Raw genomic sequence first — 13,372 nt, 5'->3', positions numbered from 1 at the left:
GAGACCATTTGCTCGGCCTATATTTGTAAGGGTCGCTCAATTCCAACAGACCTCAAGGCGCATTCGGGAGGCCCTCCTGTCCTTTGAACCTCTTATAGAGGAACTCTCCTCACCCAACGCAAAGCCAGTGCAGAAGGAGCGGGAATTAAATTGGGCCGACCAGAGCCTGCAGGCCCTGAAAGCCGCCACGCGCAGTTTAGGTGCCATCAGCCACGCGGGCACGAAACACAACGCGGCCGAGCGCGCAGACACTAAAGTAGGCCGCATCACGTGGCTACCCTGAGCCACGTGATTACGGAAGCCCAAGCGGCACGTGGCATGTCGTGGTGGCCCGAGCGACATGGGAACAGACCTTGCCTCACACAAAAAATTTCCCCAGCAGGGAAAATAAACAAACCATGGAACCCTCAACCTCTCCCACTTGTCTGGACTGATCTTGGTATGAACAGGAATCTGTGATTTTCGGGGAGGGAAGAGCAGCGGGAAGAGTGGAGGCAGCAGATTTGTAATTCATCTGAGACTGACAAACTTTCCACCAGCCCTGGCTCCAAGTCCAAGACCCATTTACCTCGCAGATCTGCCCAAGGTTGTCCTGAATTCCCTCCCCGCACTCCTGGGGGGAAGTTCCTGACCTGGATGGCTTACACAGGAATGCCCTCCATCTAGGGTTGCCACCTGGCTCCATGTCAGAAAGAACAGGCTGATCCAGTCCTGGCTTTTTCTTAACTCTATGCAGGCCACAGGGAAACACCAGAGCTGGTTTAGCTTGTCTCTTATGACAAGGAGCCTGGCGCCAACCCTATCTCAGCCTACTTACCTTGAGGGCCTGCACTGGGGCAACACTCGGCCTCCCTCCCTCTCACCTCAAAGGAACAGGTGTCTTACATCAAAGGTCTGTACACGGGGTACTCTTCAGCCTCCCCCACCACCATGGACAGAAGCCTTAACTCAAAGGCTTGTTGTATAGCATTGCCCTCAGCCTCACCCTCCTCCCATCCACAGGGGCAGGCATTTTACCTCAAAGGCGTGCACACGAGATGCCCCTCAGCCTCCCTCTCCCCCCCAATGGCAGGAGCTTTACCTCGAAGGCCTGCACAGGAATATTCTTGGCCTTGCGTATCGAAGGCTGTGAAGGAGCGGACTGGGCCGTAGTACTCATGTCCCGAAGTGCTTTAAGAGCCTAGAAAGAAGAGGGCAGAACGGCGTCAGTCAGTGCAGTACACGAACGATCACATGCTGAAGAGGTCACTGCCGCAAACGCCATCCAAACGCGGGCACAGGGAGGAGGGAGGAGGAAGCGGAGGGGGCTAGGAACGCGGACAGGACCGGACCGAGTGGGATTTGAATCTGAGCCTTTAAATTTAATAGTTGAGAGCTCTCTTACCACTTGCCTGGACCCCAGGTTCCTCAAAAGAGCTTTCACAGGAAGGAGGTTGGAGGGCACCAAAGAAGACGAATGGACAAGGTGGCCTCCATACCCTGGGGGTTTATGGGCCAGCTCTTTACCTGCGAATATCTGGTGCCTGCCGTCCGTGGAATCCCTGAGGTGGATGATGCCCCCGACTTCACTCCCCCCTCCCCACCCACCCATGCCCACTGTAACAAGCCTGAACTAGACACGGCATCTCCACAGGAAGAGCAAGGGCGGCACATGCTGAGGTGGGCCTGCTGCCCGGAGAGGAGAGGAGAGGGAAGGCCATCACAAGAGGAGCGACAGCAGAGGGAAGGAGGCAGGCTGGGGAGAGGAGGGGGAAGATGGCGACAGCGAGGGGCAAGAGAGCAATGAGAGGCAACAGTTTTAGAGGTGGGTGGAAATGGCTTCTATTGTCCTCTTCTGCTCGACTTTATTCTGTGTTCCTCAGGTGGGAACTGTACCCAACTATCGGGCCGATACAGTAAAGGGCGGCCGCGGTTGCGCGGTTCTGACCCTGGCGTTAGTGTGGTGTTCAGTCAGCTTCGGACCGGACAGCGTCGTGGACAGCGTGCATATATTGGCTCTGACGACCTTTTTCATTCGGTTGGACAGCCGGCTGCCTTGAGCGTCTGGCTGGGCACTCAAGGTAGCGGCCATGGATGTTGGAAGGCAGCGGGGTCTCCGATCATGGACGCCCGGATAGAGGCAGGAACCTCCACGAACGGAAGCCCCGACCTTGGACGTCTGGACGCGCGCTCGAGGCAGCGGCCATGGACGTTGGAAGTCGGCGTTCCCCTCTTTCCGGGCGTCCATGCTCGGAGGCCCCGACCTTCACAGACGCCCGGACGTGGAAGTTTGGGGGGTGGCCTCCGAACAAGGACGTCCGGATGCTCAGGGCAGCGGCCCCGGTGTCCATGCGGGGTCTGTAGAAAAGAGCCATCCACTTACCTGGTGGAATGACATTTCAAATATGACAGGTATGGATGCTCTCTCCGCTCTATACAGTAAAATGCATTGCAAACGCCTACCGCTTCATAGGCGCGCTTTGGATGCTCGTTTGCCGCCGCTTGGATTTGCGTCTAATTTGAATACTGAATGGAGCGGCTTGTGAACCAAAATGTGCGCGCGTCAAAAAGCGCGGGCGCCCGGCACAGCCGCACTTTTTCTTACGCTGCCGTACCGCGTCGGCCCCGTATGAAACGTGCTGCCTATTTAAGAAATACGGGTGCCTTTGTAACAAGTCGCGCTAACGTCAGTGCAGGGTTTTACGCCTGTTTTAGTGCGCAGTTTTCTGCAGTAAATTAACTCTGGTATGTAAACCGGGAATAAAAATCTAGCATTAAAATTAGCGCGGGTTCATGCATTCGCTACTCCCCAGCGATGCAGGGATTTGCATTAAAGGGCAGAGAGCTTAAAGCACGTTTTCTTAAAACGCTGAGAATGTAACTCCTGGGTCAGAGCAGCAGTAAAACTTTAACTCACACATCTAGTGGCCATGTTATTCTATTGCTGTGCCCAGGGTGGTGGGGTCTGGCTGCTTCTGCCACCCTGGGCACAGCAATAGAATAACTTTGGCCACCAGAAATGTGAGTTTACTCCACCACGAACCAGGAGTTTTGTTTCCAGTGTAAGCTCTTGGGGGCAGGCACTTACAGCTGAACAGCACACCGATGCTGTGCGTCCCAGTTCTGGCATACGGTTTAACCGCGGGTGCCCATCCCAGGGAGCTTACGCTTTGCTCAGCTGGCTGTAAATGTCCAGTCCAGAGAGAAAATTGTTGTATCCAAGGCCAATTTGGCAAGGAATGGCAAGAAAAATCAAAAGCATAAGCTCTCTGGGGCAGGCACCAAGAGCTTAACAAATCATAAACTCTCTGGGGGGGGGGGGGGGGGAACCTGCAGCTGAACAGGACGCAGGTGCAAACTCAGATGCACAGTGCATTCTTTTCAGCTGTAGGTGCCTGCCCCAGAGAGCTTATGCTTTGCTTTTACTTGCCACCCCTTGCTAAAAATGGCACTGCAGGTGAGACTGGTGCTGTGCATCTCAACTTGTGGGCACCTTCTCTCATTCAAGGCTATCCAGCTATTCAGAAAAAACAAATAAAACCCGTGACTGGTGCCTGCCTCGGCGAGCTTGCACTGGAAATTTATCTCCTGGGTCTGAGGTGGAATAAACTCATCTCTCTAGTGGCCAAATGTTTTCTATTGCTGTGCCCAGTGAGGTACGCAACCTGAGACTCGAGCTCTCTGGGGATGGCACCTTCAGGTGCACACCGTGCCAAACTCAGGATGCAGAACACCAAAAATGCATCCTATTCAGCTGAAGGTGCCTGCCCGCTCCAGGGCAGCTGCAGGCGTAATCCCCAGAGAGCTTAGGCTGGAAATGAGACTCCTCCTTTGGTCAGAGGCGGCGTAAAGGAAAATTGGTTCTTACCTGCTAATTTTCGCTCCTGTAATATCACAGATCAGTCCAGGCCGGTGGGGTTTATGCCTCCCTACCAGCAGATGGAGTCAGAGAAAACGTAAAAGGATCCGCCGCACATCCAAAAGATGCAACTCCCTATCCCGAGGGGAATCTCTCTCGTGCACTCCGGAAACCCCCGGCAGCTCCAGCGTCTGATTGACATGGAAGGAGGAGACAAGAGAGAGCGCGAAGCGCCGAAATCCTCCTAGCCGGACAAATAGCCACCAAAAAACACCGCCTTCAGCATCAAATCCTTCAGGGTCACTCTCTCCCCAGCAGCTGAAAAGGGGCTCCGCACAGGATGCGAAGAACCAGGTTTAGACTCCAATCCGGACAAGTCTTACGTACCACCAGAGGGCGCAAATGCTTTACCCACCTTTGAGAAGCCTGGTTACATCCGGATGAGCAGCAAGAGTCCCACCATGACGCTTGCCCTTCAGCGCTCCCAAAGCTGCCACCTGCACACGCAGCGAGTTGTACACTAACCCCTCGGATAAACTGTGCTGCAAGAAATTCCAAAATATGCAAAAAAAACATTCACCGCCAGGGGGTCCAGCCGAAGCTGAAGACACTACACTTCAAAAGCCTGCCAGACCCTAACATACGGTCCCCTAGCCTGCAGAAGCGTGGAGATGACTCGCTCAGGCCGCGAGGCAGAAGAGACCCTCCCGATCCGAGAATGTGGAGCACCGCCGCAGTAACCCTGGAAGATGTGTTAGTCTGAGGGGGACCTTCTTCCGCGAGCTGCACCAGATCTGTGAACCACGGTCGTCAAGGCCACTCCGATGCCACCAGACCACACTCCCCGGGTGCGCTTCTATGCGCCTGAGGACCCGCCCGATAAGGGGGTCATGGGAGAAACACGTACAGAAAGATTCCTGTCGGCCAGGGACGCACCAGAACATCGAGATCCGCCGAACTGGGCTCCTTTCACAACAACTGAAAAATCTTTCCGTCTTTGATTTGGCTCGGGTCGCCATCAAATCCAACTGGGGAACTCCCCACCTGGCGCAGATGTAATTCCACCCCTCGGGGGGGCAACTCCCACTCCGCTGGATCCAGCTGTTGTCTGCTGAGGAAATCCGCCTGCACGTTGTCTACTCCCACTACGTGCGATGCAGCCAGACCTGCGAGATGGCGCTCCGCCCAAGCAAACAAGCTCCGAGCTTCCAGAGCCGCGGCAGGGCTCCTCGTACCGCCCTGCTGATTAATGTATGCCACCGCGTTGTCTGAGAATACCCGGACCATCTGCCCCCCCTAGGGGCAGGAAAACCTCCAGGGCTCGGTGCACTACCCTTGTCTCCAGACGATCTCCTGGAAGCCAAAGACCTTATGCCGACCGGCCCGAGCAAACTGCCCCCAACCAGAGAGACTTGTGTCCATGGACACCACCACCCACGTCCAGTGGCTCCAGGGCCATCCCCTTCTCTAGACTGAGACAAGACTGGACCTGGATCCTCAATACAGAGGCAAAGGACACTGATACTCCTCTGACAGAGGACTCCACCTGGACAACAGAGCATGCTTGGTCTCATGTGCGCAAAAGCCCAGGGATCCAAATCCAATGTGGAAGCCATGGACCCCAGAACCTGTTCATGAGGACCGTCAACCAAAAGAGCCGCTTCACCTGGGACTGCAATTTCACCACCCAGTCCACTGCCAGGAAGAACCTGCCCTGCCGAGTGTCGAACAGACCTCCCAGGGACACCAAGGACTGGGTCAGCTCCAAGTGACTCTCTTGCACATTTATGACCCAACCAAGAGACTGCAAGATGCACATCACCCTCTGGAGAGACCTTTCGCACTCCTCCTTGGATTTTGCTCAAATCAGCCAATCGTCCAGATACGAAGAACCAAAATTCCTTCCTTCTTCCTTACGAAGGGCCGCCACAACCACAACCATCACTTTGGTGAACGTGCATGGTGCCGTGGAAATGAAAATGCTGGCCTAACACCATGAAGCGAAGAAACCTCTGATGGTCTCTCCGGATGGAAATGTGCATTACGCTTCTGTGAGATCCAGGGAGGCCAAGAACACTTCATTGCGCACCGCCGCCACTATGGAGCGAGGTATCTCCATGTGAAAACGCGGGACCCAAAGGGACTGGATCACCTTCTGTAAGTAGAGAATGGACCGAAAAGAGCCCTCCATTTTGGGCACCATGAATTACACGGAATACTTCCCCTGTCCCTGCTCTGATAACGGGACGGGAACAATCACTTCAAGGTCGCACAGCCTCCCGCTTGCTGCAAGAGACCACACGAGACTCCACAAAGGCCTCCATTACCGGGCATGAAAACTCTTAGAGCACAGCCATTGCAAATTTCCTCCAGCACCCAGCAGTCCGAGGTAATCCTTTCCCACGCCTCGTAAAACGTGAACAATCTGCCTCCCACAGCTTCTACGAGGGAGTAGGGACCCCTGGCTTCACTGGGCTGACTTTCCACCACCAGAACCCTGGCTTGATCCATCTCTGACTGGCTTGTGGGCTCCATGAAAGGACTGCTGACGTCCAATGCCTTGCTTTGCCACGGAGCCAGAAGAGGTCTTGCCGGACCGAAACCTGCAAGAATCCCGAAAACGGGCTTGAGCTGGAAACACCTTCCTAGCAGGCTTCCTGCTCTCCAGCAACCTGTTCCCCTTCAACTCCCCCAACACCTTCATCAACTGATCCAAGTCCTTTCCGAACAAAAGCTTCCCCTTGAACGGAAGATTGCAGAGTTGAATCTTGGACCATATGTTCGCCAACCAATTACGCAGCCATAGGAGCCTACGAGCTGCCACTGACGAGATCATGCTGGGAGCCGACGTATGAACCAAGTCATACAGCACATCTGCTACATAGGCGATCCCTGCTTCTGCTGTCGCACGCTCAGGAGCCTTCTGCACCCAACACAGACAGGCCCTCTGCGTCAGACTGGTGCACAACAGCACTCGACGACCTCAAGCATCCGTTTGAGCTGCACCTCCAGCTTGTGGTCCTGAATGTCCTTCAAGGTGGCTGCCCCCGTCCCCACCATCAGAATAGTCATCTTCTTGGTAACAGCCAAAACAGCCATGTCCACTTTTGGAATCTTCAGCAGGTCAAGGGCTTCCTCCATCAAGGGATAAAGCTTAGTCATCGCTCTGCCCACCTTCAGACCCGCTTCCGGAAAATCCTACTCCTAGCCCACCAGCTTCCGAATCTTCTTCGGCAAAGGAAAGGCACTTATGGGCCCTCGAAGGCCATCCAGAACTGGACTGACTCCCTCATTATCAGACTCCTCCTTAGCAACCTTCATGCCTAACTCTTCCAAGACCTGAGGAATCATAGGCCTTAGCTCCTCCCACTTGAATAAGCGCACCACCCATGGGTCATTCCCCTCAGACACCGGAAATTCATCTGGGTCAGGGTCGTCCTTGGAGTCATCCACATCAGGGGCTGGTGTCGCATCCGGATCTGTTCCATCAAAATCGAGAGGGTCCTCCCCACCCCTGGGAGTGCCGGAAGCTTCTGCTCGATGCAACCCCAGACTCTGCAGGACATCACTAGCCACCTGTGAAGTCACCCTGAGCTTTTTATCCGAGGGGGCTGCACAGCAGCCTGATTTCTCCCAGAATCTCTCCTGGCGAGGTAGGCCTCATTAAGGAGGAGAATAAATTCTGGGGAGAAATCCCCCGAATCAACCCCCTCCAGCCTTGGGTGGGGGGGCCTCCATCGAATGCGGCCATTTTGTGCTTAGGCGCCATTGGCGGGCGCCACGTGCCACAGCCCCCACTAGGTCACAGACAAGCCCCGATCACGGGTGAGCCGATCTTGGGTGAGCCGGCGTGCTCACCCAAGACCCGGGCGCCGATCGGCCAGTCTATGAGAGAAAGGACAGCGAGGGAAGAATGGGCGCACAGCGGGAGAGGACCGCCCCCCCCCCCCCCCCCGAGCCTAAGCCATTGCTGCACATACCTGGAGCCCTGAGCTGTCGGCGCCACCAAAGACAACGCCTCAGTCCTGGGCAACAGCCACTGCTGTTCAGGCCCAACACAGACAAATGAAGACAGTGCTTCCCGCAGAACTCGGGACCTTATTATTAATTACTGGGGGGGGGTTTGTTTTTTTAATAAAGAAAAATTGACTAGATACTTTCCTGAACAGGATCAGTGGTGGCCAAGAGGGGAGCCTCGGAGGGTGGAGGGAGCCAGATCCCCTGGCTATCGGACCCTCCGGTGCACCGCAGAGGAAGCCCAGTCAGGGGTATCCAACCCCCCTGGTCACCCGGCTCCACCCGAGGGATGGGCCCTCAAAAGGTGCCTAAAACCTCAGGGAGATTCCCTTATGTAGCAGGGCCTCAAAGGTTTGTGTTCTCTGCCTCCATCTGCTGGTAGGGATGCAAAACCCACTGGTCTGGACTGGTCTGGCTATGTTCAGGAAGCTCACATTTCTGCTGGGCAAAGTCATAGCATGGCAGTGCCCCGTGTGGTAGAAACAGCCAGGCCCTGCCACACGGGCACAGCAACAGACCACCATGGCCGCCAGAAATGCGAGTTAACCGTAACTCCGCCTCAGGCCAAGGAGTTAACCTGCTTACTCCTGTGTATTGTTAAGCGCTTGAAGCTGGAAGGGTTCTGACCAAAATAGCCTTGCAAGTAAGACTGGCGCGGCTCATCCCAACCTGGGCACCGTCTCACACGCCAGGCCATTTGGGCAAGGCATGGAAAGTGAAACCAAAGGGTAAGCTCTCTGGGGAGGGCACCTACAGCAGAAGAGTATGCACTTTGGTGCTGTGCATCCTTCATGCCTGTAGGTGCCCTCCCCAGAGAGCTTACCCTTTGGTTTCACTTTCCATGCCTTGCCCAAATGGCCTTGCGTGTGAGACGGTGCCCAGGCTGGGATGACCAGCGCCAATCTCGCATGCACGGTCATTTGGGTCACACTCCTTCCAGCTTCCAGCGCTTATTTCTTTTTTAAAGCACCTTCCTGCATTAGTGCAGATCTTCTGGTTAACTCGGGTTTTACCTCGTTTTTTTCACTTAGCGAGGATTTTCTAACTCCTGCTCAAATTTGCCCCCCCCCCCCCCCCACCCGCACTCAAGTTTGACTCCGGCGTTACAGCGGGTTTTATTACATCGGCCCCAAAGGTTTAAAAAAAACCCAAAAAACACAGTAGGGGGAAGGACTCAGTTTGGAGAGAGGAAAAGGCAGAATGGGGCAGAGAGAAGGGGCTGAGTCTGCCTGGCGGCTTTGCTGGCACATCCCCCTGGCACCGGTCCCGCTTCATGCAGACGTCTGTCTCTGCCTAGCCCTCCACCTCCCTGGCGCAGACTTCTGGCTCTGCCTAGCCCTCCACCTCCCCGGCGCAGACTTCTGGCTCTGCCTAGCCCTCCACCTCCCCGGCGCAGACTTCTGGCTCTGCCTAGCCCTCCACCTCCACGGCGCAGACTTCTGTCTCTGCCTAGCCCTCCACCTCCCCGGCGCAGACTTCTGGCTCTGCCTAGCCCTCCACCTCCCCGGCGCAGACTTCTGGCTCTGCCTAGCCCTCCACCTCCCCGGCGCAGACTTCTGGCTCTGCCTAGCCCTCCACCTCCTCGGCGCAGACTTCTGGCTCTGCCTAGCCCTCCACCTCCCCGGCGCAGACTTCTGTCTCTGCCTAGCCCTCCACCTCCCTGGCGCAGACTTCTGGCTCTGCCTAGCCCTCCACCTCCCCGCCGCAGACTTCTGTCTCTGCCTAGCCCTCCACCTCCCCGGCGCAGACTTCTGGCTCTGCCTAGCCCTCCACCTCCCCGGCGCAGACTTCTGGCTCTGCCTAGCCCTCCACCTCCCTGGCGCAGACTTCTGGCTCTGCCTAGCCCTCCACCTCCCCGGCGCAGACTTCTGGCTCTGCCTAGCCCTCCACCTCCTCGGCGCAGACTTCTGGCTCTGCCTAGCCCTCCACCTCCCCGGCGCAGACTTCTGTCTCTGCCTAGCCCTCCACCTCCCCGGCGCAGACTTCTGGCTCTGCCTAGCCCTCCACCTCCCCGGCGCAGACTTCTGTCTCTGCCTAGCCCTCCACCTCCCCGGCGCAGACTTCTGTCTCTGCCTAGCCCTCCACCTCCCCGGCGCTGAGGAGGATCTCTCACCTTTTTCTCGATGCTGGACAGGAAATCCTTCAGCACAGACAGCTTCAGAACCAAGTTCTCCAGCTCCTGCTCTCCCTGCTGGCTCGTAGACTGCAAAACAATTAAAATAAAAAAAAAAAGCACATTTTTAAAAACCTGAAAAGAAATTCTAAATCTCAAACTGATATGAAATTGCTTTTTTTTTTTTTTTTTTTGAGGCAGCGCATTTAGGGTACTTGGGTGTCCTCGGTGGGTTACTATATAGTGGGTCTCTGGCAAGGAACGGACCCGTCGTTGGCAAACGCTTCCTGTTGGTGAACAGACCAGCTTTTGACAGTGCTGCCTCGGCACTGCACAGGCCGCCAGCCTGCTGTCGCGCAACATCTGGAGCATCGCCGTCACACGAACGACACCACTGCAGAGTCCCCCTTTCAGTCGACCACAAGACACCCACGGCGTCGCCATCAGCAGCCACGCGGCCGCATCTCCAGCCCAGCACGGGACACCCACGGCGTCGCTGCTGTGACACCTTTACAGCACCCGCTGCTGCTGCCGCCGCCGGCCACAGCTCTCCCATGCCGGCACCGCTGGGCCAAACGTCTGCTAGCCTCACCGTGGGGGTGGGAGGCGAGCGGGTAAAACTCAAGAATCCCTCCGCGACGCGCACTCGACGCAATTTGCCAGCCACAAAAAAAAAAAAAAAGACACTGCAGGGGACACCTGGCAATGTTTAAAGCGAGAGGCGACTCGGTAATGAACCGTGGGTGAGAAGGGAAGAGGGGGGTCAGCACCGTGGGCACGGTCTGTCTCCACCTGACCTACCCCTTACACATCAATCGTTATACAAGCAAGCTTGTTACACATCAGTGCTCACAGGGCACGTTTTATACCCGAACCTGAACAGTGGTTCCAGTCCACGGTGACCCAGGCTCGCTGCAGTTCCCTGGGGAGAGGCTGCTTCAAGCTTGCAGGGAGTTGGACCTGTGGCCCCCGGGGGCTCAGGGATGTTTGCGGCAGGAGGCCTCAGGAGGGTCGAGGCTGCTTCAAGCTTGCAGGGAGTTGGACCTGTGGCCCCCGGGGGCTCAGGGATGTTTGCGGCAGGAGGCCTCAGGAGGGTCGAGGCTGCTTCAAGCTTGCAGGGAGTAGGACCTGTGGCCCCCGGGTGCACGGAGATGTTTGCGGCAGGAGGCCTCAGGAGGGTCGAGGCTGCTTCAAGCTTGCAGGGAGTAGGACCTGTGGCCCCGGGTGCACGGGGATGTTTGCGGCAGGAGGCCTCAGGAGGGTCGAGGCTGCTTCAAGCTTGCAGGGAGTAGGACCTGTGGCCCCCGGGTGCACGGGGATGTTTGCGGCAGGAGGCCTCAGGAGGGTCGAGGCTGCTTCAAGCTTGCAGGGAGTAGGACCTGTGGCCCCCGGGTGCACGGAGATGTTTGCGGCAGGAGGCCTCAGGAGGGTCGAGGCTGCTTCAAGCTTGCAGGGAGTAGGACCTGTGGCCCCCGGGTGCTCGGGGATGTTTGCGGCAGGAGGCCTCAGGAGGGTCGAGGCTGCTTCAAGCTTGCAGGGAGTTGGACCTGTGGCCCCCGGGTGCACGGGGATGTTTGCGGCAGGAGGCCTCAGGAGGGTCAGCAGCTCTTGGCTTGCATTTCTTCCAAGCGTTACGTATGCGCGAGATGGGCTTCATATGCTTTATTGTGTGTACATGTTAGGGATGCACAGCTGTAACCCGCATCGGTCACGGTTTGACGGAGATTGGGGACTATAATAGATGGGAAGTGGCCCGTGACTGGCATGCGGCGGGGGGAGAGTCACAGTCGCTCCGCGAAGGCCCTTGCCCCTCCGGACTGCCACGCATGGCGTATCTAAGGGCCAGCAGCTTGCGAGGGCCTCATCCTTGCCCCGAGTTCATCACCTGAGCAGTTACTTCATTCCCAACAGGCTTAGCCCCCCTGGCACAACCCCCCCCTTTCATACCTGCTGCAGGATTTTGGACACCGTGGGAGAGCTCTGCTGATCGAAGACCTTCGATAAAATCTCCAGGCCGGAAAGCACTTTGTCCATTTCCCTGCAAGATCAAACAATCATCAGGTCCGCAGAGAAACCAACAGCAACGTTCAGAAACCGTTCGCAGGCGGTCAGCAGCAGAGCCCTGCACTGCCAGGTCGCACTGCCACAGTCTCTCTCCCCCCCAGTGACCTTGCAATCTAAGTCCCAGCACGAGGAGGAGGTGGAGGAACCTGCTGAAGGTCAGACAGAGAGTACAGAAGTGAGGGGGAGCGGGGAGTATCCAGGGATCCAGCTCTGTCACCCAAGTGCTCAAGATGAGACATCACCTCTGAACTTTACTGCTCGTGCAGTCGCCCGCATGCAAACGCTGGCTTCAGGCAGTAACAGGCAGGGCGGGGAGAGAGACGTAACAGCAACATGAGCCTCAGTACCGCGTGCCCTCTCCACATGCACACGCTCCTCACCCCTACGCGGATTCAGAGAAAGGCGAGGCCTGTGAACACACACACACACACACACACAGACACACACAGAGACAGAGACACACACACACAGACACAGACACAGAGACACACACACAGACACACACAGAGACAGAGACACACACAGAGATACACGCACACACACACACACACACAGACACACACAGAGACAGAGACACACACACACAGAGACAGAGACACACACACACGCATAGAGACAGAGACACACACGCAGACATAGAGACAGAGACACACACACACGCACACATAGAGACAGAGACACACACACACACACACATAGAGACACACACACACACACACGCACACACACAGACACACACACAGAGACAGACACACAGAGACAGACACACACACAGACACACACACACACACATATAACAGACAGAGACACACACACACATAACAGACAGAGACACACACACACACACAGAGCAGACACACACACGCACACACACACACACAGAGACAGACACACACACGCACACACACACAGAGACAGGCACACACACGCACACACACACACAGAGACAGACACACACACAGAGACAGAGACACACACACAGACACACACACACACATAGAGACAGAGACACACACAGAGATACACGCACACACACACACACACACAGACACACACAGAGACAGAGACACACACACACACACAGACACACACAGAGACAGAGACACACACACACACACACACAGAGACAGAGACACACACAGAGATACACGCACACACACACACAGACACACACAGAGACAGAGACACACACACACGCAGAGACACACACGCATAGAGACAGAGACACACACACAGACATAGAGACAGAGACACACACACACGCACACATAGAGACACACACACACACACACGCACACATAGAGACACACACACACAGACACACACACAGAGACAGACAC

At 56.1% G+C, this 13,372-nt stretch overlaps 1 protein-coding gene across 1 annotated transcript in view; it reads right to left on the bottom strand.

The window, feature by feature from the left end:
• INPPL1 (inositol polyphosphate phosphatase like 1) overlaps positions 1-13,372 on the bottom strand; it is a 175,076-nt gene that overhangs the window by 95,690 nt on the left and 66,014 nt on the right. The window contains 3 exon segments of the mRNA XM_029601865.1: positions 1,082-1,180; positions 9,969-10,058; positions 11,916-12,006. Of these exon segments, the coding sequence (XP_029457725.1) occupies positions 1,082-1,180; positions 9,969-10,058; positions 11,916-12,006 (280 nt within the window).

Source organism: Rhinatrema bivittatum, chromosome 5, assembly GCF_901001135.1.
Source record: "Rhinatrema bivittatum chromosome 5, aRhiBiv1.1, whole genome shotgun sequence".
In the NCBI taxonomy this organism is placed as follows: Eukaryota; Metazoa; Chordata; class Amphibia; order Gymnophiona; family Rhinatrematidae; genus Rhinatrema; species Rhinatrema bivittatum.
Note: the sequence above shows the minus strand (reverse complement) of the source record. Positions and strands in the feature narration are given on the sequence as shown.